The following is a 22,324-nucleotide window of genomic DNA, read 5'->3' as shown; positions in this document are numbered from 1 at the left end:
AGTCTCTGCACCTGGGTGCATGCATGCGCACGCACACACACAAAACTATATACATAAAAATAACAGAAAAGTTAGAAAATGTGTTTGTGAAGGGGGTCCTGGCAGACATCTGCTTGCTCTTTTAAGAAATGCTGAACTATGCTGCTGGCACACACTCCCAATCCCAGCATTCAGGAGGCCGAGGCTGGAGCATTGCTGTGACTCCCAGCCTTCTGAAGTGTGTACAAGGCCAGTAGGCTCTATGTGACAAAACCCTGCCTCGAAAAGGGAGTGCTAATATCGATATCAACCACTACTAGAAAACGGTTATGCAGCAAGCACCCTCCAGGCTTGTCACAGCCACCCTATGAGGCAAACACCTCTCACCGCCACTAACATCTTACAGATGAGTAAATTCAGACGCTGAAAAACAAACAAGCAGGCAAACCAAACAAAGCAGGAAGCGCAGAAACAAAACAAACCGCCTAATACACTTTAGTATTAAGACTCATCCTTCTTTGTCACTAGTCAGGACCCTCAGGTTTAGCACATTTTGCTCTGATTTCTCAGGATGATTTTGCAACTGTATTCTCTATTTGTTTTAAGCTTCATCGGTTGCTGCACCGTGACAGCCTGAAGCTCACAGGGGCCGCCAAGGAAAGGAAAGGTGTGGTAGAGGAGAAAGTTTATTATAAATATGTGGGAAAACATAGCCAGAGGCAGAGACAGTTGGGAGCATCCAGAATGGACGCGACCAGACTGAACTGGGCCATACAGGAGAGGGAAAAGAAACGGGGTGGGGGCGGGGATCGGGTGCAGCAGCCAGGAGGCTGAAGGTACAAAATGTCCGGATTATATAGGGAAGAGTAGCCAGGCCACTGGGCTAGAGAGTTCACAGTTGGAAGTGGAGTAGGCAAGCCGGGAGGATCCTGTAACAGGTAGGGACTGAGGGATGCCAGGAGAACCTGACGGCCACTGTTCGCTTTGACGTGTTAAGCAGGCACCTCAGCAGCTAGTCTCGGGTTTGAAATTTATCAGTAGCCTACATTGGAGCTGGTGGGTTCACTGTGCTAGGCGCGACCTAGAGATCCCTGACATCGGAGCGCTGCAGGAGCTGAGACGCATCAGTTTTCGGGGTTATGCGACTGTGGCTTGCCGCCCTCAGGCGTTTGGAGAATTTCGGTGCCCGCAGCCTGGTGAAATGAAGCACTCCTGGGCCAGGGGCGAGCGTCTTTTGCTTACATCTGGAGCACAAGGGTACTCTTCGCTTCATCTTCCTTTACACGGCGGAGTCCAACCGTCTTCATGCACTAAGACCTCTTTAATTTTCCGGAAAGCTCTAAGAGGGCCCAGGCTTGCTCCGCCCTCCGGGCCACGTGAGCGCGGCGTCCTAGGCCTCGGAGGCGGCGGGGACGCTGAAGGGCGGGCTCAGAATAGGACTCAAACGGGCGTGAAAAGGAAGACAGTCTGGGGGCGGGGTCAGAATGGGTCTAGAAAGCAGGTGCGGGCCCTGCAGGGCTGTAGAGGGAACCCAGTGACCTGGAGGATCGGTGGGTCCACTTTGAGTAAAGGGCTTGGAGTGGGTTGGGCAGATCCTGGAGACAGGCACTCGCCGGCCGTGTCCAGAGTCCTAAAGGACCTGTAGAAGTTGGCCCCGGGGTGGAGATTCAGGGTTACTCATGAACTCAGAGTGGAGGGAAGGGCCAAGAAGGCTGGCACCAGGACGAGGTAAATAGACCTTGAGGTGTGGCTCCAGGAGCACCAATGAACGTGGAGAATGAACTTTGAAAGGGTGGGCACCAGGGAGGGGCTAATGACCTGGAGGGATGGATCCAGGAGCACCAATGAACTTGGAGAATGAAATTGGAAAGGAAGGGCGGGCACCAGGGGTGTAACCAGGGAAGTCTGGAGCGAGGACCGGGACCCAGAGAGCAGAATTGCAGGTGCAGAAGTGTCCACTTGGCTGAATGGATAGACAGAGGGCGTGTCAGATCGAGGAGGCGGGTTCAGGTCAGGCTCCTGGGCTAGTTCCTGGGGTTAAAGAACCCGGAGGGCGGGACTAATGAACCTGAAAGGTGGACACCCGGGGTAACGAACTCGGCAGGGACAGGGCTGGTGCCAGGGGAACCTGGAAGACCTAGTGGCCGAGGAGGCGGGGCCGGGGGAGTGACTACTAGGGAGCGCGCGGGAGTCCACGACAGGCTCAGCACCCGGCGTCTGCGCCAGAGGCACAAGCAAGAGCTAGCCAAACAAGAGCCCTCGGGCAGTGGGCGTAACCTCTGTTGTCCCGCTCAATCCCTGCACCCCTTCTCTGTTGATTTGGACGGATGAAGCGCACTTTTGGAGACCGGGGAAGCTGAGGTGGTGGCTACGACACTTGCTTCTCTAGCGAACTCTCAATCGCCCCTATGGCGCTGCCTGGAGCCGAGGGCACGGCAGATACACCACGGTCCCCAACCCGGGATGACTCGGGGTGCTCCTCCTCCAGGATGTGGGCCGCACTTTACGACTACGATGCGCGCGGCGAGGACGAGCTGAGCCTGAGGCGCGGCCAGCTGGTGGAGGTGCTGTCCCAGGACGCCGCGGTGTCAGGCGACGAGGGCTGGTGGGCCGGCCAAGTGCAGAGGCGCCTGGGCATCTTTCCCGCCAGCTACGTGGCGCCGTGTGGCCAGGTGCCGCCGCCTGCGTCGCCCCCGCCGCGGCCCTGCTCACCGGTGCATGTGGACTTCGAGCGTCTGGAGCTCAAGGAACTGATTGGTGCCGGCGGCTTCGGCCAGGTGTACCGCGCCACTTGGCAGGGCCAGGAGGTGGCGGTGAAGGCGGCACGTCGGGACCCTGAGCAGGACGCGGCGGCGGCGGCCGAGAGCGTTCGGCGGGAGGCGCGGCTCTTCGCCATGCTGCGGCACCCCAACATCATCCAGCTGCGGGGTGTGTGTCTACGGCAGCCGCACCTCTGCCTGGTGCTGGAGTTCGCGCGCGGCGGGGCGCTCAACCGCGCGTTGGCAGCCGCTGCACCGGATCCCCGCGCACCAGGCACGCGCCGCGCACTCCGCATCCCCCCGCACGTGCTGGTCAACTGGGCGGTGCAGATCGCCCGCGGTATGCTCTACCTGCACGAGGAGGCGGTGGTGCCTATTCTGCACCGCGACCTCAAGTCCAGCAACAGTAAGTGGGGCTAGCCCTAAGGGAAGGGGGTGTCAGTAGCAAAGAGAGGGATCTTCCTGGGATCCTGAGAGCGGGAAGGCAGGCCCTGATTAACTTGCTTTAGGTCGGTTCGTGCTCACCCTGGGGTTATTATTACCTTTGGGCACCTTTTTAAAAGACAGGGACAGGCTTGCTTGTAGATGATTCTGGTCACCCTCTGGACCTGCAGGAACCCCCAGGGAGTGTTTACATGTCTGTGAAGGCTCCCAATTTGTTTGCAGAGTTTACCAGCCCTGACCTTCAGCAGAGTATGTCTAACCTGCTGGCTGTCATCAAACCCCCTCCTCATTTCCTTCCACTTTACAAGTTTCGAATTCTTTTTTTCCTGGTACACGCTGCAAACGCAGGACTTCATGCATTCCAAGCAGGCACTCCGCCGGGGTGCTGTGCCCCCAAATCACCTCACCGTGACCACAGCTCTCCTGTCCTTGGGATTCCCCAAAATCTCTGTATATGAAATATGACCTTATTATTGTTCAGAGGAATCTTTTCTGCAAACCAGAAGCGCCTATTTGAACTGAGAACAGGTGCACGGATCTAGAGCGGTTCTGGGAATCCGAAATATCTGGTTGGCGTCTGTTACCATATCTGTAAGTCAGAGTGCGTTTTCCAGATGTTAGCAGAGAGCTGACACGTGAGCTAAACACAAGCCCTATTAAGATTTGCTGTGTATGCGAGCTAGAGAGCATTGCTGTTTGAAGTTGCCTTTCCCCTAGAAGAGCCTCCCCTTCCCTAGACTGAAATGGAATCTCTTGCAAGACTAAAGGGTTCAGGCAGGGCTGGTGCTGACCAGCCTGTGCTGCCTGCCCATCAGACCTCAGAAACCTGCCGGGACAGGAGCTAGCTGTAAGGACACCAGTGTCTTCTGCAGAAAGACGGTAGCCAGGGGAATGAATGGGACTTTCCTTGTCTGCTTGCCTGGATTTCCTTTTGCTATCAAATCCTTCAGAACAGAAATGTACTTGAAAGTTACAAACATATTCTATTATGCAAATTTATTATAAGTAAATCGAAAGTTGTGGCTATGCATGAGTATCGCATGGCCCTCAACCCCATCCCTCAATCTTTCTAATTTATATCTCAGCTGCTCCCAGCCCTGAGTAGCAAGTCTAAGGAAGCAAGTCGTGAAGAAGTGGTGGTGTGTCTCAGCTGACTACATGAAGGTCCCTGCAGTGGTTTAAGACCTGTGTCATACATGTTTTTGTGTGTATGTTTTTATGTATGTCCAGGTGCACGTGTCTGAGGGTGTGTGTGTGTGTGTGTGCTCCTGCATGTGAAGGTCTGAAGTAAACCTTGAGTGTCCTTCCTTAAGTACCTTATACATTTTATTGAGACAGAGTCTCTCACGTCCCTGGAAGTCACCAGATTTGGCTAGGCTGGCTGACCCGTGGGTTCTCCTGTCTGGGCCTCCCCACTGCTGGAACCGTAAGAGCGTGCTGCCAGGCTGGGCTTCTTATGTGGGCTCTGCAGATGGAACCCAGGTCCTGTCCTTGTGCTGACACAGCGAGCGCTTGATTGAGCACCGCAGCATGGTCTGTGCGGAGCTAATTTATGTGCATGCGTCATGGTAGTAGAGTCTGCTCTCAGTCTGTTCTTAGTGCCTACAGTGTGTTGTGTACATGGAGAGCAATGTGTACGTAGCCTTCTGCCACAGGACAATATAAGACTCCACCTGTCTGGAAAGCCTGACTCTGTAGGTCCTCTGCTGACTACTCAAGATGCCTCAATCCTTGCACCAAAGGTTCAAGGCTGGAGCTCCTGCTTTTGCATTGTACCCAGTCTGGTTCTCTGTGTGTGCGGTTGCAAACACACACATGTGGAGACCGGAAGACAACTTCAGGACTTTTTTGTTCCTCCACTACCTTTTGCCTTTTGACTGAGACAGAATCTCTGACCTAGAAACTTTCTCATACTAGGCTAGACTGACTGGCTAGTGAATCTTAACATTCCATCTGTTTCTTTCCCTGTGCTGGGATTACAAGCACACATCAGCATTCCCGGCTTTTTACACAGGCCTTCTAGGGTTCTCTCTTAGACACACACGATTGCAAGCAAGTGATTTACTGTCTGAGCTATCTCCCTAGACCTGGCTCAGTGCGTCTTGAGGGGCCCACCACATGTTCACAAGCAGTGCATGCCTGTTGGTGTGTGTAGCACAGGAGTGCATGGGAATCCCTGCTTGTGCACTTTCACATGAAAGGTGAACTTTGAAGGAATTCCCAATACTTTGAAATAATTTTTAAAAAAAGGAGTTACATGGTTTCTGTTCACACCAGCCAACTTTAGACTTCTGCAAGTCTAGGGGATGTTTTGTACCTTGGAAGCAGTTTCCCCCAGTGTAGCTTTGGAAAATCTTTCATCCTCTGAAGAAATAGCCCAACATCCTAGGGTATTTTTGATTTCTTTAAAGACAGACGAGGCTTCCTTTATTTTAAAATGTTGCAGTTGTAAGCGGCAGATATAACTCGGTTCCGAGAGTGCTTTCTTAGCACGGGGCTGCATCTCTAGCATCCCAGAAACTGGACATGGTGGCAGATTCTTGTAGTTCTTGTACTCTGAAGGTGGGGCTGGGAAATCAGAAGTTCAAGGTTATCTTAAGATATATACTGGGTTTGAAGCCAGGTTGGGCTGTATGAAACCTTGTCTCAAAGCACTAAAAAACATTTAAAAGCACTCTAAATGGGTTAGCTGGCTGGCTAGACACCATCTCGGCTAAGGATTTGTTCTGATATCACTATAATTATAATGACTTGATTAGAATGAAGAGAGCTAATCGAATGTGGCCCACAATGTTCAAATCATGATGAGGCCCATAGGCCCTGTCCTTGATGCCTGTTTCATCTGTGCAGTGAACACATGAACATTTTGGGATTCCCTCCAGTGTGTGAGGCTTTGCCTTCTCGCTCTGGCTGTGGAGTGCAGCAGCATGGCTTCAGCAGGTTCTGTTTGACTGCATTATTTGCTGACGGTGGAGTGAGTTATGGGCTGTAAACAGGGCTTTGAGTCAATACTGAGCTCTGTTTCACTCTGCAGTCAACCCACATGGCTGGAGAGCAGGGGAGGCTTGCGCCCCAGCCAGTGGGGAAACTACTGCTTAAACAAAGAATTTGAGTTTGTTGGAAGATTTTGCCCTTTATTTCTTTTTCCTTTCCTTTTTCTTTTCTTTTCCTTCCTTCCTTTCTTTCTTTATTTTATTTTTTTTTGAGATAAGGTTTTTCTGTGGAACAGCCCTGGCAGTCCTGGAACTCACTCTGTAAACCAGGCTGTCCTTGAACTCTGAGAAATCTGCCTGCCTCTGTCTTCCGAGTGCTGGGATTAAAGGCTTGAGCCACCATGCTTGGCGATTCTATACCTTTGGACAGATTTTCTTTTCCAGTGTGTTTTAGATCTTACTACTTCTTGGGAATTTGCCTGTGATGAAGCATCAATGAAATAGATAACTTTTGCCCTTTCTGACTGAGAGTTGAGCCAAAGCTGCAGGTGTGTGTGTGTGTGTGTGTGTGTGTGTGTGTGTGTGTACAGGGTCTTACCAGTCTGGCTAGGTTTGTTGGCCATCCTGCCCTAGGGGTCTCCACTTGCCCAGCACTGGATTGTAAACAAGTGCCACCATGCCTGGCTTTGTCCTTCAGATTCTGGGAGATCAAACTCTGGTCCTCACGTTTGCACAGCAAGTCCTTCATCCACTGAACCGTGCCCCTGTAGCCCGAAAGTTGCAGGTTTTGAGCTTCACGGTGGTAAAGAAATGCTGGGCCCCGAGACTGGCACAGCATGGAGCAGCAATGCTGACTGAGCTGTCTGTCTGTCTGTGAGGCCTGCAGGAGAATGAAACAAAACCATTCTGAGGAGCCATGGAAACTGCCTCCTGCCCCATAAGGATGGAGCCCAGGGTCTCCCGAGAAATCCCTCAGTCGCTCCCTGAGCTGCATCCTCAGACCTCCTTCTGTTTTTGTTCTGAGACACGGTCTGGCCATATAGTGAGGGCTGGCCTTGAAAGAATTCTGTAGCCCAGGCAGACCTTGAATTTTCAAATCTGAGCCTCTTGAGGAGCTGGAATGATAGATCTGAGCCAGCAGAGCCAGCAGGTTTTATGTATACGTTCGGGGGGGTGGGGATGCAAACCAAAACCTTGTGCTGCAGTACGCATCTAAACCTCCTTAGCCCTTTCTGGGCCACAAGAACACTATGGAAAGGCAAGGGACAATGACATCTCTGTCATCAGACTCCATTGAGATGGACTGGCAGTCATGCTGGGTTAGTGCTAGCATGTCTGCCAGGTAGTCAAGGTGGAGAGAGAGGGTGGTGGAGGAGAGCGAACCATCTCAGAACAGAGGCCACAGGAAGCTGGAGGAGCATCTTGGGGTGGAGAGCTTGAGGCCAGGTACACACGGTCAGACCTGTGGACCCATGGGATTCCGCTGCCTCTGCCTGGGAGCATTGTGTGCCTAGAACTGGTCTATCTGACTTGTGTTATTTGTTTATTTCTTGTATATATGTGTTTTCATTGCTGGGTAGAACATAGGGCTAGTGCTCTGCCTCTGGGCTACACCCCCAGCCCTGACTCTTGTGTTCAATGACTAGCCAATGAGGAGAAGGGATCAAGGTAGGCGTGAGGTGAGGATGTCATTGCTGTCCCACAAAAATGGCTTCCAGGAATCTAGGTGTGAGGCCGTTAGTGTAGTCCATGCTTGCTTACCCCAGAACGTGAGGGTTTAACATTACCAGACTCTTTGAAGGTCAGAGTTTTAGCTTAAGGCCACTCAGATTTTTTTTTTTTTTTTTTTTTCTGAGACAGAATCTGAGGTGTAACAGGCTGGTCTCACCTCTGTAGGTAGTCAGGGATGACCTTGAACTTCTGGTCCTTCTGCCTCTACTTCCTGAGTGCTGGGGTGATAAACATGTACCACCCCGCCCCTTTATGCCATCCAGGAGTGGGGTGGAATCCAGGGCTTCCTGCACACTAGCCATACACTCCACCAATTGAGCCACATCCTCCGGCGTCATCTCCCGGTGACTGCGTGACCGTGCTCAAATCACGGAGCACCCTGGTTTGTGACAGTGTTTATTGGAGACCGACTCAAGTCCTGTGGGGGAAAATCTGCCCCGTGGTTCTTCACTGCAAGGGCTGCTGGGTAAACGTTACCACGGAGGCAAACAGCACTATAAGGAGCCTTAGCAGTTACAGGTGTGGCTGGATGGCAAGACCGGTGTGAGTTTGTGGGAGGAAATGCTTCCAGTGTGGCCAGGCCCTGAGCCTTGGTGCCGTGCGAGGGTGTGTGTGCACAGGGAGCGGAGGAACAAGGTGCTGTTGTCCATCTGATGATGGTGCCCTCAGAGATTGCCCAGAGAGCAGCGGTGAAAAGAAGTGACCCTCGCACACCAGCTCACACTCATTGTGGATGATTAATGGACAAATCACCACATGCTTTGATTTTTTGATTCCCTGGAGACTTGGAATGTATTCATTTGGTTCACCACTTGGCTGAAATTTTTCTTCTCTTTTTAAAAACCTCCTTTATTTCTTTTTGATTTTCTGTGCATTGGTGTTTTGTCTGCATGGAAATCTGTTCACCAGGTACATGACTGGTGCCCACTAAAGGCATAGGAAGTTATCAGGCCCATAAAACTGGGGTTACAGATGGTCTTGAGTGACCTGTAGATGCTGGAAACAATCCTGAGTCCTCTGAAAGAGCAGTCAGTGCTCTTAACTTCTGAACCATGTCCCCAGTCCTTATTTTCTTGTGCACGCGTGTGTGGGGTCTGAGTGTCTGTCCACTTTTGTCTTAGTTCCCGAGGGTCTCTCATCTACAGTACTCTACTGATAGAGCCATCTCCTCAGCCCCAGCCTGCTTTCTATAGGTGCCTCCACTGTTAACGTACTGAGCTGATAGAAATCTCCATGCAGAGTTCTCATGCCATGAGCTGCGAACAGTCTTCCCGGGCAACGGAATACTGGTGTAAAGGCTTGTCTCACGCATTTGGTTTGTGAGCAATGTGGCGGGCTGGCGGGGGGGGGGGGGGTAATCAACTGTATCTGGGTTTTCTTTCCTGAAATCTGTCTCCTTATACTTAGTAAGACGTTCATTCATTCATACACGGGTTATTTACTGGCTGTATTGGTGTCAGGAATCCGTCCAGGCTGTTGGTTCTCTGTAGTGGACAGAGTGGAAACAAGCTTCTCCTCCAGAGCTTCAGACAGACATTAAATTGGTTGATTGGGGAATGATGCTTAGCCTAGGTGCTTAGCTTGGAAGGGAGATGACAGTCAGGTAAGGTGAGCTCATGCTTAGAATATTGGGATTTGAGAGGATGAGGCAGGAGGGTTACTAAGCTATATGGTGAATTTCATGTCAGCCTGGGCTGTACAGTGTACACCCTCTCTCAAAACAACAGCAACACATCAGCCTGGGCTGTACGGTGTATACCCTCTCTCAAAACAAAAGCAACAGCAAGAAAGCTGGGCATGGTAGTGCAGGCAGGATAGCCAGCCTGGGCTACAAAATGAGACCCGATCTCAAGGGGAGCAAAGAGAGAGAATGTGCTGTTATTAGGGTGTGCAGCAATGTTCTAGAGTGTCCTCCCAAACAGTGGGCTTTTAGGGAAATCCTGAGTCTTGAGGAAGTGTTTGGAAAAAACCATGTTCTGTGGGAGGTGAGGAAAGCTATGTCAAGGTTCTTAGCTGGAAGTTGGCACGGACATAGGGAGAGAAAAGGAGAGAGGAGAGAACACCAGCCAGAACCCTGGGTGGGCGATCCCGCAAAGCTTTGCCTTGTCACAGGAGGGTGTGTGGTCTCTGTTATCTTGGGTATGTTTTGGTTATTTGAATGCCATGGGCGACAGTTTGAGAGCAGATGAGAGGGCCCTGGCTGGACTGAGAAATCCAGGAGTCAGAATGAGGGAAGGAGCAGAGGGGTCAGAAAAGCCAGGGGTCTGGAGATCTTTTGGGAAGACTGGGCATCAGTAGGAACAGCCTGGAGGCGAAGCAAGCCAGGGAAGGGGTTCTCTAAGGATGATCAATGGTCAGTGGAGGTGGGGCTAGGACTAGGCTTGGGGAGCAGTGTGCTCTGAGGACACCTGCTTGGCTGTGATTGTTTTTTACAGCTTCTTCCTTTGTGAGCAGGGTGTGACCCTTTCTCAGGAGGGCAGAGGTGAGTGATTTTACACTTGTCAGGTGACATAAGGTGACAGAGCCTGTGATAATTTCTCTTCCTCCTGAACATTCCTCACATAAAGTCTTCGTTATTTGTTTACCCATTCAGCCAACAAAGACACAACAAAATCCACAAAAATGCCAAGTCCAGTTGCCATGGTCCCAGCATCCACAGGTGGTTCCCGTTGCAGGAGCTCTGACTCCCTGTTCTGGCTTCTGAGGGCTCTGGGGAGGCACATGGTGCACATATATAATGGGGACAAAGCACTTACACACACAGTGCAGATACATCTTTACAAGAAAAGAGGGAGGCTTCCAGTCAAGTTAGTGGGGAGGCACCAGGAAAGGGCTCTCTACTGATTGTTCAATATGACGCAGGATCCCGTTGGTGTGAAAAACCCATGAGGCGTTCAGAGAGCCTGGCTTACTGCTGGCGGGTTTTTCATACAGTGAGCATAGGCTAGGAGGTGGGGACACAGAGACGAGGCTGTGGTTTTTATTTTGTTTTAAAATTTGCAACGACTTTGGATCCCAGAATTGTTAGAACATGGGGTTCGTGTGGGGAATACAAGAGCTGGGAAGATCATATCAAAAGGTGGCAAACAGCCAGGTCAGGGGCAGGCCCTTCTTTCATAGCTCAGGGAAGAGGGCTGAGGTGGGAAGGGGGTTGAGATCAGAAGAAATGCAGGTATGGTATGGCAAATGTAGAGGGCTCCCTTCCCTTTCATAGCCAATGCCCCTACTGTGTGCAAAACAGACATTTATCTGGTTACCTTGTGACCCTGGCCTGAGATCAGTGCTGCTCGTAAATGCTTTCTCCTTTACTCCTTTTCTCCACTGGTTGATTTTTTTTTTTTTTAAATAATGCATCCCTAGTTAAAGATTAATTGAGACCCATCTGTCTCACAGAGCGGAGTCTGGATTCAGTGACCCCATAAATGTTGGAGAGAACAGAAAGTGTATACTGTAATTGCTTTAAAAAAAAGTCTTCATGCCAACAAATGGACAAAGGCCAAGAGGAGACTCCAGAGAGACTCATGGTGGGATGGGTGGCCAAGCACAAGACCTGGTCCTGAAGGATAGAGCACCCAGACAAAGCGGAGAGCTCTTGCCGCAGTCTCAGAGAAGGTTCTCGAAGTCTCCCAGCTCAGCTGCTGAGGAGAATGAACATTTCTGAGGCCAGCAAGCCTACCTGCTTAACGCGACTGGTCCAGACAGTCAGCCCTGTCTATGTCTTGTTCCTACGTCAAGGGACCGGAAGTGGAAGCTGGCCCAACCTGCGTGCACCTGAAACCTGGCGAGACCTGGAGGGAGGCCCAGGTCTAATTTACCTGTTGAGGTGGCAAGTTGTGGTTTCGGTCACATTGCCCAAAAGATAAGGAATTTCAGGAATTCTGCCATGCCAGTTGGGAAAAGAGTCCCACACAATGGGACCTTTTGTGGAGCTCTGCCCCACAGTTGGTACTGAGGTGTTATTTTAACTCATTTTGTGTTGATCTGGAGCGCACAGTGCCAGTTGCTAGGGGAACTTTGGACCCAGGGAAAGAGCGGCTGGCTTCTAAACTGTGGTAGGACAACTGCTAGCGCCGGCTGCCTTCCTGCCCGCCCTCCCGCCCACCCTCCTGCGGGGAAGGAAGCTGGCTCCTTGCTGGCCAGAGCCCAGCTCTCCCTCCTAGCTGCTCTCCTGTGTTGTGGAGTCCATGCTCTGGCCTCACATGTGCTGTGGACCTGGGGACGAGGGCTTTTTCGAGGTCCGCTTTCATTGCTGCGGCTGTGCCTTCTGCATTAGTGACTTGGCTCATTGTTGTGATCAAATTCCAGAGGGATGAAGTGTGTACTTTGGCTCGTAAGTTCAGGAGGTAGATCAGCTCCTCCATGATCAGCCGTGGGAGTGTAGGGCAGTCGGTCACTTTCTGTCCGTGGTCAGAAAGCAGAGTGGGAGCCGGAAGTGGGGCCGAGCTCTAAAGCCTCAAGGCCTGCCTCCTGTGACGTCTTTCCTCCAGGCAGGCTCCACCTCCTAGAAGTTCCATAACCTTCCAGAACAGTGCTGCCAATTTAGGACCAAGTATTGACGCTCGTGGTTGTGTGGGGTCGTTTCTCATTCAGACCACACCTTCCTGTCCGCTTGTTGCAAGAATGAGATAATGAGGGAAAGAGAGTCTGTGAAATCGGTTTTACAGGGCGGCAAGTCATTTTCAGCCCTTACAAATGAAGTCAGAGAAAGAGTCGGGGGCAGGCAGAGCAGAAGCTGGGTGTAGGGGCTAATCGTTGGTGTTTGTTTCTGTGGTTAAGAGCACCCACTTAAAGGATTAGGGGCTACATCTCTTTTTACATCTCTTTTTAAATAGGATTTATTTTTCTTAAAATTCAAAAGGACAAAATAGACCTTTAGCTTACAGGAAGTACTGTTTGAATGCCCATCCAGTCTGCAGGTGTTTTTGGTTGCCTTGTCTCCATGGGATGTCATGGCACGGATGGAGGATGTCATAGCCTCCATACAGGGTCGTTTCTGCTCACAGCTCTGGGATTCTTGGGTGCCTTCCCTGATGTCTGGCATATTAAGAGCTGAAATGTGTGGAAACAGTGGGAGATGGACGGCTGACAGTATTTTTATGGTTAGAATAAGTGGTCTGTTTTTGATGGAGGCTAGCCCAGCATCCATTGAGACATACAGAGTCCAGTGTTGCTGTGGGGACTTGGAGGAGTGGTAAAATCAATTCTGGAGCTAAGTTTTATATGTAAGTGCACAGAGAAGTATTAGCTAAAGAATAAATTAACAGCCCAGCCCAAAAGACGGGCAGGCACCAGCAAGTGTGGGCTGAACTGGGTGATCAGCCTCTGATGGGTTTGCCTTCTGCATTTCCAGTTTCATGAAGTCATGGTGTCTCCCTGGGTTCAGATGTCTGTGAGGGTTTTGCAGACGATGTTTGATAATGAGCCATGTTAATATATCATCTATTGGTAGCAGTCTCTCGTGCATCCAGCAGGAAGGGCACCCTGCTTTGATTAGGACGGGACTTCTTGGAGGGGAACATTTATTTTTCTTGTGTTGTCTTTGATAAGTGATTCTAACTGAGATATCTTGGTGAAAGGCTCTTGCCCCTAGGAATCATTTACTTTCTGCTGCAGCTGCACCGTGCTGGAAGAGTGCCTTGAAGCTCTGCCTTCTCGCGGCTGCACGCTGCTGGGAGTGAGGTGGCAGGATGCAGACTCACTCTCCTTGACTCTGGCAGCTACCATGAGATTGCATTTTATTTTATTTATTTTTTTACCCACGAGAGCTGACAATGTTATGCTCACATTGCACAGCATGTTGGAAATCGCATTTTAAATTCTACTTCTCCCCTCCAAAATCATTCTTGTGGCTAGGAAGCTGGGGCGGGGTTTCCTTGTCAGGCTCAACACTGTGACCTCCCAGTGAAACAACAGAAAAATACAAGGAGCCCCCTCTGCTCTCCTCTCCCTGGCTGAGTCATGCCAGGTCAAGTGGGCACCACTACAGGGTGAGTGGGTGTTCTCAACATTGGCTGCCCAGGCATCATGGGCATGTGACCTCTCCTATGGATGGCCTCATTCCAGGAACAGATCCCATGGATATCATCCCAGGAAGAAGAGGGTTACCCCCATGGGGTGCTGGGATCATACTGGGTGCGGAATGTTCAGGAAGACTGGGTCAGAGGGGAGGGGAGCATGAACCCATGCAGGAAGAGAGCAGAGAATGGGGCTGCAGGGAGCTTACTTGTTGACATGCATTGTTGACAGGCACCTGAGAGCCATGGGTAGGATATGTACTGCAGTCACAATGCAGGCTTGGGCTACCCAATCAAGATTGTATTTTGGAAGCTGTTGAAAAGGGCTGGGGATGCGGTTTAGTGGTAGAGCCCTTCCTTGTGTGCATAAAGCTCTGGGCCCAACCCCTGGTAAAGTGAACAAAGAAAGAGGGTCGTGCAAGGTGGGTGTGAATGCACGTACGGTGTGCTGTGTACAAGTTTCTATGGGCAAACAGAGTTTTTAAATGGAAGGAGTCTTGCTATTAAAAATATAAAGCAAAACAGAAAAGATGACTTAGAAGACTTGGGCTGGGAGTGGAACCATGTGCCAAGGTCCTTCCCGCTCTATCCCTGTAGTTTTGCTGGGAATCAGACTGGGAGGGAACCACGGGCTGAGGTCCTTCCTACCCTATCCCTGCACTCTTGCTGGGAATCAGACTGGGGGGAATCACGGAATGAGGTCCTTCTCACCCTTGTCCCTGCAGTTTTGCTTCTGGAGAAGATCGAACACGATGACATCTGCAACAAGACACTGAAGATCACGGACTTTGGGCTGGCACGGGAGTGGCACAGGACCACCAAGATGAGTGCTGCAGGGACGTACGCCTGGATGGCTCCTGAGGTCATCAGGTCCTCCCTGTTCTCCAAGGGCAGCGACATCTGGAGGTGAGCACACGCCTTCCTTTGTCTGCTTGCCACCCCTGGTTGCTGTTGTATTTGATCCCTGGAGGCTTCAGGGCTTCCTGATTCTGCCATGAATAGCAAAGAACTTCTGCGTGTGTTGATCTAGATGTGCCTTGCAGAATATTTGCTTCACTATGTAAAGATGTGCTGCATTTATTTATGCTGTGGAATATTTGTTTCACCGTGTAAAGATGATGTGTGCATTTATTCAATTGGGTAAAGATGTGTTGCTGTTTTACCTTACCTGTGAAAGGCATCTGATTGGTCTAGTTAAGAGCTGAACAGCCAATAGTGAGGGAGGAGATAAACACACAACTTCCAGTCAGGGGAAGTAGGAGGAGGAATTTAAGCTCAGAAAAGAAAGAAAAAGAAATGCCAAAGTGATGCCAGAGGCCAGCCAGCCAAACACGGAGGAAGCAGGAATGTAAGACATACAGAGTGAAAGAAAAGTAAAAAAAAAAACCCTGAAGCAAAGTGTAGATGAATAGAAACAAGCTAATTAAGTTAAGAGAGCTAGTGGGACAAGCCCAAGCTAAGTTCAAGCATTCATAATTAATAATAAGTCTCCGTGTCTTTATTGGGGAGCTGGTTGCTGGCCCAGAGAAAATGCCAGCCACAGATGTGATGACAAGAGATTGTCACTCGACTTCCGGTCCTGTGGTGCGATCTCTGGGGTGAGTAAGTTAAAAGAGGAAAGCTTATTTGGCTCAGGGTGTCTGCGAAGAGGCAGAACATCATGGCTTGATGTTTGTGGCAACTTAAGCTGCTTCCTTCATGTCGCCCAGGAAACAGAAAGAGAAGAGAGAAGGGACTGAGGTTCCAGGATACCCTCCCAGGGCAGATCCCAGTGATTCACCTCCCTTGTATAAGGCTCTGCTTCCAGAGGTTCTACTGCCTCAGGTTGGGGCCAAAGCTCCGACCCATTAGCTTTAGAGGGACGTTTAAGATCTGTGCTGTAGACTCCACCTGGTCCAAAAAGGCTCCTGCTCATCCCTCAATACAGGCGGATCTATCCAATCTCAAGAGTTCTATGGTTCTAAGTTTAAAGTCTTTTCTGAGAGCAGGCAAAATCTCTCTGCGTGTTATCATATATGCATGTGTATTAGTAAGTGTGCGTTCATGTGCGCTATTAATTGCATGCATATGTATGTGTGTTATTAAGTGTACATGTGTGTGTACATGTGTCGTAAGTGTGTGTTATTAAGTATTTTAATCGGGGTTACTATTGTTGTGAAAAGACACTATGACCATGGCAACTCTTTTAAAGAAAATATTTAATTGGGGTGCTCACTTACAGTTTCAGAGGTTCAGTCCATTATCATCCTGATGGGAAGCATGGTGGCCTGCAGGCAGAAGGCAGCAGGAAGTCAACTGACAGTTACACTGAGGGAAACCTGAGCAAAAGAGATGTCAAAGCCCGCTCCCACAATGATACACTTCCTCCAACAAAGTCACACATCCTAATTAGTGTCATTTTCTTTTGGGGCTATTTTCTTTCAAACCACCACATCGAAGTATGTGTGTATATGTGCCTACATATATGATTGTGTATGCACATGTGAATGCATGTGTGTGTTATAAAATTTGTGTGTTACTAAGTGTGTGTTCACGCATGCATGTTAAGTGGATGCATATGTGTGTTATTGTGTGCAAGCATGTGTGTATTGAGTGTGTGCGGTGTGTTCACAGGTGGAGGTGAGAAGTTTGTACTGAGTGTCTTCTGCTATCTTTACCTTATCTTTTGAGATAAGGCTTGAGTCTGGAGCTCACTGATTGACTAGATCGTCTGGTGAACAGGCCCCTGGGATCCACATGTCTGCTGAGATTACAGACACGTGAGACCATGCCTGACTCTTATATATGGGTGCTGGAGATCTGAACACAGGTCCTCCTGCTTGAGAAGCAGACACTGTACCGACTGAGCTAAAACAAACAAAACACAAACCAACACCACCAACAACCTGGTAGCTGTGCTCTTTTTTTTTTTTTTTTTTTTAAAAAAAAAAAAAAAAGGAAGTTATCCACTTTTGAGACACAATGACACACCGAGCTCTGGAAAGAAGGAATAAGAAAATAGCAGGGAAGGATCAGAGCAAAGCAAAACTGAGCCCAGCAGCCGCCCACAGGTGTTGGTGCCTGATGTCTGGGGCACAGGCCAGCAGAATGTGGCTTGGGCAGCCCTGATTGTTGGTTCTGTGAACTGTGCTCAGGTGGTCTTTCTCCTGGGCTGGTTCTGCTTGCTGCTGGCAGCTCCCCCTTGTAGCTCTAACTCCAGAAGGTCTCGCTCACAATTTCCTCATTTTCTAGCTCCACACGTTGCCCTCTCAGGAACAGCAAGACTTCCTTCTGGTTGTTCCAGTTCAAAGTCCCTGTCTTCTTAATACTGATAATTTCTTTAACAGCTAGGTCTGTCTGCCACGTGGAAATGTGCCTCTCCTTCCCCGAGCAGGATTTCTCTGTGCAGTTTTAGATGTCCTAGAACTCCCTTTGTAGACCAGGCTGGCCTCGGACTCCCAAAGATCCTCCTGCCTCTGCCTCCCGAGTGCTGGGATTAAAGGCATGCACCACCACTGCCCATTGGAAATATGGCTTTTTTGGCTGAACTGCAGGTGTTTAAGATATCTCCACTCTTTCTCACTCCTGATCCGAGTTGCTAAAAGCAGTTGGTTATAACCGTGCCGCAACCCCAATGTTCGACTGTGTTGAAATTTTCTGTCTCAGATTACTGAGTCTCCTGCCTTCAAATTTTAGCCTCATTCAAAGTCTCAGGATGTGGGCAAGATGCTGACATCGCCGGGATGTAACTCAAGTGGTGTGTAGGGTGACTTCTCCTGGAGTCCTCGTCAGCACAGTCATTCCTGGCCTCATTTCCTTCAGCGTCCTCATCTTGAGCCCCGCTAGACATGGTGACTTCCAGAACTCTAGGCTTTCTCCAGCTCCTTCTACAAACTTGACCCAAGGCTTTTGACCCACAGTGTTAGGCACCATCCCAGCAATGGCTCGTGTTTTCTGTTAGTCAGCTTTCTGTGGCTGTGACAAAATTCCCAAGGTGATTAACCCCTAAGAAGGGAATGTTTGTCTTTTGAATTTAAGAAAGCTCACAGTTTGAAAGCCTTCTTCTCATGGGCCTTTGGCTCTGTTGTTTCCTGGGCCTGTGGTGAAGCAGAGCATCATGGGGACCAGAGCTGCTCACACCATGGCAGCCAGGAAGGAGGGGGTGGGATGATACTTCCATGACCATGGTGTGAATTGAGGTTGCTTCCCCGTGTCGTCCCCACCGTGGTGGACAGGACATCCGAAGCTATGAGTGAGGAACAGTGATTGCTCTGGTCAGGGCTTTCTTCTGGGCTTTGTGACCGTGATGAGGAAAGTGAACCTGTAGGTCAAGCAAGAGACTCGTTCTTTAATCCGCTTGTGTCAAACCCCCAAAGTCACAACCCACACTTTCATCTTTGCGTACGCTAGAAGTCACTCCCTCACTTCCACACATGGAGACATCAGGGGAGACTTTCATCAGATCCACCAGAGAGCTCTTGGTCACCCCACAACAGCCACACCACTGCTGTATGAGGGGCATCTGTGCTTGGCAGGTTGACCTTGTGGCTAAATTGATGGCCTTGGACAAAATAATACTGGGTGAGGTAACGCAGGCAAGAAAAATACTGCATGTCCTCCCTGCTAGTAAACTCAGCGTCTGATCTAACTGTAGTGCTTGTGGAAGTCAGGAAACTCGACAGAAGCTGCGGGGAGAGGGACTTCTCAGGGCAGGGGCAGCAGAACTTAGGTGCTATCTGAGGAGGGGTGGAACTGGGGGTGGGATTGTTTAAGGAGCTAGAGGAAGGGAAGATGGGGACACACAGCAGCTGGGTGGAGGATTAACCTAAAGGGAAGGGCATGCAAAAGCCGCATAGAAGTCTACTATCTTGTAATCAAACTAGAATATAGAATTTATGAAAAAAGACTTTGAAAGGAGCTGCTCTGCTTGTGACTTTTATAAACTGAGGTGAAGATTCTGCAGCATCTTGGGGACAGTGGGGACTCTTCAGAGCTTTCTCGCAGTGAGTTAGTAGTTCAGACCCTCTGAGGGCAGAGCTGAACATTTTAGAGAGCAATAAAGATCTTGTCAAGAAAAGATCTGTCTTTTCTTTTCTCTTCCTCCCTTCCTCTCTCCCTCCCTCCCTCCCTCCCTCCCTCCCTCCCTCCCTCCCTCCCTCCCTCCCTCCCTCCCCCCTCTCTTTCCCTTCCTTCCTTCCTTCCTTCCTTCCTTCCTTCCTTCCTTCCTTCCTTCCTTCCTTCCTTTCTTTTTTTCAAGACAGGATTTCTCTGTGTATCTTTGGTTCCTATTCTGGAACTCACTCTGTAGACCAGGCTGGCCTCGAACTCACAGAGATCCGCCTGCCACTGACTCCCAAGTGCTGGGATTAAAGGCATGCGCCACCATTGCCTGGCTCAGCTGTCTTTTAAGAAATTATCTGTCAGAGTTCTAAAAACTACTAACTCCCCCATAAACCAATTTTATTTTCAAAATTTCTAAATTGGGCATCACACACATGTAGTGCCTGTGAAGACCTGAAGAGAGCATCAGACGCCCCAGGACTGGAGTTGGAAACAGCAGGGAGCTGTTGTGCTGGTGCTGGGACTAGGACCAGAGTCCTGGAAGAGCAGCCAGGGCTCCTTTAATGGCTGAGCCATCTCTCCAGACCCCTTATGGGGGGGGGGGCTTTCTGAGACAGGGTCACACTGTGTAGCCTGGAGGTCATAATCCTTCCACTTCCGTCCCCCACATGCTGGGATTGCACGTGTGCACCATCACGCTCTGGCTGGTCTGGGGCGGAGCCACCTCCCGCCCTGGGAGAGCAGTGGTCTTGGGTCAGCTGGAAATGCTGATCCCAGTGGGAGCTGATTCCGGGTTGGGGCGGCTGCTGAGCCCGAGTCACTAATGGGAAACTTGCTTTCCAGCTATGGGGTGCTGCTATGGGAGCTGCTCACAGGCGAGGTCCCTTACCGTGGCATCGACGGACTGGCTGTGGCGTATGGGGTGGCCGTCAACAAGCTCACACTACCCATTCCATCGACCTGCCCAGAGCCGTTTGCCAAGCTCATGAAAGGTATTGTTTAGCCTGACCTCAAGCGTCTAGGGTCGAAGAAAGTTGTGTATGGGAATGTTTTCCAACTTGTTAAAAAGCATTATGTGCGCTAATGAAATGGCTCAGCACATAAAGACATTTTGCCACCAAGGCTGACAGTCTGAGAGTTCAATCCCCACATGGCAGCAGAGGTCAGACTCCCATGGGTGGTCCTCGGACCTCTAACTGTACGCAGTGGCCCACCTGAGCCCACACACATAGAGCAATGAACAAGCAAAGGAAATATGAATCTGATACAATAGCTCATGTCAGTAATTCCAGTGTTCAAGAATCTGAGGCAGGAGAATTGCTTTGAGTTTCCAGTCGAGCCTGGGCTAATATGAGACCCTATCTCAATTTTTTTTTTCTTTGAAGTATGTTATGCTGAGAAACTCCACCTGTGCTGGAGAAGTGAGTCACAGGCATTTTCAGGGATGTGACTTAAAGCCACCAGCTTTATGAGTGGTGCCTGGCCTTCCCTGCCGCTGTCCCACTGTGTGCAGCAGACAGCACAGCCCTGAGCTGGCTCCAAGCCTCCATCTGAAGGCCCAGGGAGTGATCATCAGCATCTTCAGGGCTCAGCAGAGTGGCTTTGTTTGAGCTTTTGGTTCCCCACTCGTGGTTAAACTTGCTGCCTTTCTCTGTGAGCTGTGAATTTACTTCATCAGTTTTGATTTTTGATTTTTTTTTGATAGGGTTTTGCTATGTGCACCAGGCTGGCCTTGAACTCACTCTGTATCCCATGGCAGATGAAAATTTCTTATGCATTTCAGGTTGTCCTCAGACTCACTGTGTACCCCAGGCTGGCTGCAAACTCACCATGCAATCCAGGCTGAACCTGGATCCTGCCTCAACCTCTCCAGTGTTGGAATTACTACTTAGACTTTCTATTGTAATTATAACATCTTCTAGATGTTGACTTGGGGGCTTGTGTTTTACAGCTTTGTGATTCTGCAGCATCAGCCAGACCTAAGCGTGGTAAACATGCATCTGTGAACCAAGTGTTGACCGATACTTGGGCAACAGCAGGCTTGTCCCCCTGTGTCTCTGCTCACCTCTGATGTGGTGCTGGGGGTTGGGGGTCACAGGGCACTCAGGCGCTCACTGATACGCCCTTACGATTTCCAGGAGTCCTTGCAGACAGGGACTTCTGGCTTAGTGACAAGTGTCAGATTGGGATCGTGGCCGTCTTTGGAGATCATCCCAGCTGTACCGAGTCGGGAAAGTGATGTGATTCTCGTTCATTGCAGAATGCTGGGAGCAAGACCCTCACATCCGCCCTTCGTTTGCCTTGATTCTTCAGCAGCTGACAGAGCTCGAAGGGGCGCTGGCGACGGAGATGCCCCAGGAGTCCTTCCGCTCCATGCAGGAAGACTGGAAACTGGAGATTCAGCAAATGTTTGATGAGCTTCGAACCAAGGAGAAGGTGAGAGGGTGGGCTCACTGCCCCGTACACCCGTAAATCGTGGGAGTGCCAGCGGGGACCACTGTTAGCCTTCTGCTGTTTTTCAGATGCCAGCATTTATTGATGCTTGCTATCCTTCAGGTTAAAATAAAGAGTACTGAAAGCATATAATTGGAAAGAAAAATAATCTTTTACTAGGAAATTTCCAAATGGAAAAAGAGATAGGAAATAGCATAATAAACCTGTGTGTTAATGAGCCTTGCTGAATGCACAATCCAATTTGACCACTTTACACACTTCTCCCCATTTTTTTCTGAAACTGGAGTATTTTAAATCAAATCCTTAGTTCATTCTACTTTCATATTTGTGCTGCTTGAAGGTTTGGGGGTATGTGTGTGTGTGTGAGAGAGATGTGTGCATGTGTGTGTGTGTGCGTGTGTGTGTCTGTGTGTGTATGTGTGTGTAGGCTTGCCTGGTTAATGGCACAGGTGCAAAGGTCAGAGAATAATTCCTTCTCTCCTTCCACCTTGTTGAGGTGGGGTACTCCAGGCTGACTGGTCCATGAGCTTCCGGTGATTCTCCTGCCTCCATCCCCCATCTTCCTGGGAGGATGTGGAGATTAGAGTTAGGTATAGCTAGAGGTTTCTTATCCTATCTTGTGCCACAGCAACTTTTAAAATAACCACTCTGAGGCTAATATTAATTATAAACTGGTTGGCCTATTAGCTCAGGCTTGTTATTAGCTAGCTCTTACAAGTTAAATAAACCCATTTCTATTAGTCTATATTTTACCATGAAGCTCATGGCTTGCTACCTCACATCTTACTTCCATGGCGGCTGCTGGAGTCTCTCTGACTCTGCCTTCTTTTTCCCTTTATCTTTGCTTGGATTTCCGGCCTGGTCTATTCTGCCTGGCCATTGGCCAAATCAGCTTCTTTATTAACCAATGATAATAAAGCACATTCTCAGTGTACAGAGAGACATCCCATATCAGTCAGGAACCCCTGTC

The 22,324-nt window shown here is 49.9% G+C and overlaps 1 protein-coding gene across 1 annotated transcript in view; it reads left to right on the top strand.

The window, feature by feature from the left end:
* The first annotated feature begins 2,387 nt into the window (after window positions 1-2,387).
* The window catches only part of Map3k21 (mitogen-activated protein kinase kinase kinase 21), a 33,642-nt gene continuing 13,705 nt past the window's right edge, over window positions 2,388-22,324 (top strand). The window contains exons 1-4 of the mRNA XM_057753960.1: window positions 2,388-3,144; window positions 14,586-14,766; window positions 19,744-19,892; window positions 21,161-21,336. Coding sequence (XP_057609943.1) covers window positions 2,388-3,144; window positions 14,586-14,766; window positions 19,744-19,892; window positions 21,161-21,336 — 1,263 coding nt within the window. The remainder of the gene's footprint in view (window positions 3,145-14,585; window positions 14,767-19,743; window positions 19,893-21,160; window positions 21,337-22,324) is intronic.

This window comes from Chionomys nivalis, chromosome 21 (assembly GCF_950005125.1).
Source record: "Chionomys nivalis chromosome 21, mChiNiv1.1, whole genome shotgun sequence".
In the NCBI taxonomy this organism is placed as follows: Eukaryota; Metazoa; Chordata; class Mammalia; order Rodentia; family Cricetidae; genus Chionomys; species Chionomys nivalis.
The sequence above is the reverse complement of the archived record's forward strand: the minus strand, read 5'-3'. Positions and strand labels throughout refer to the sequence as shown.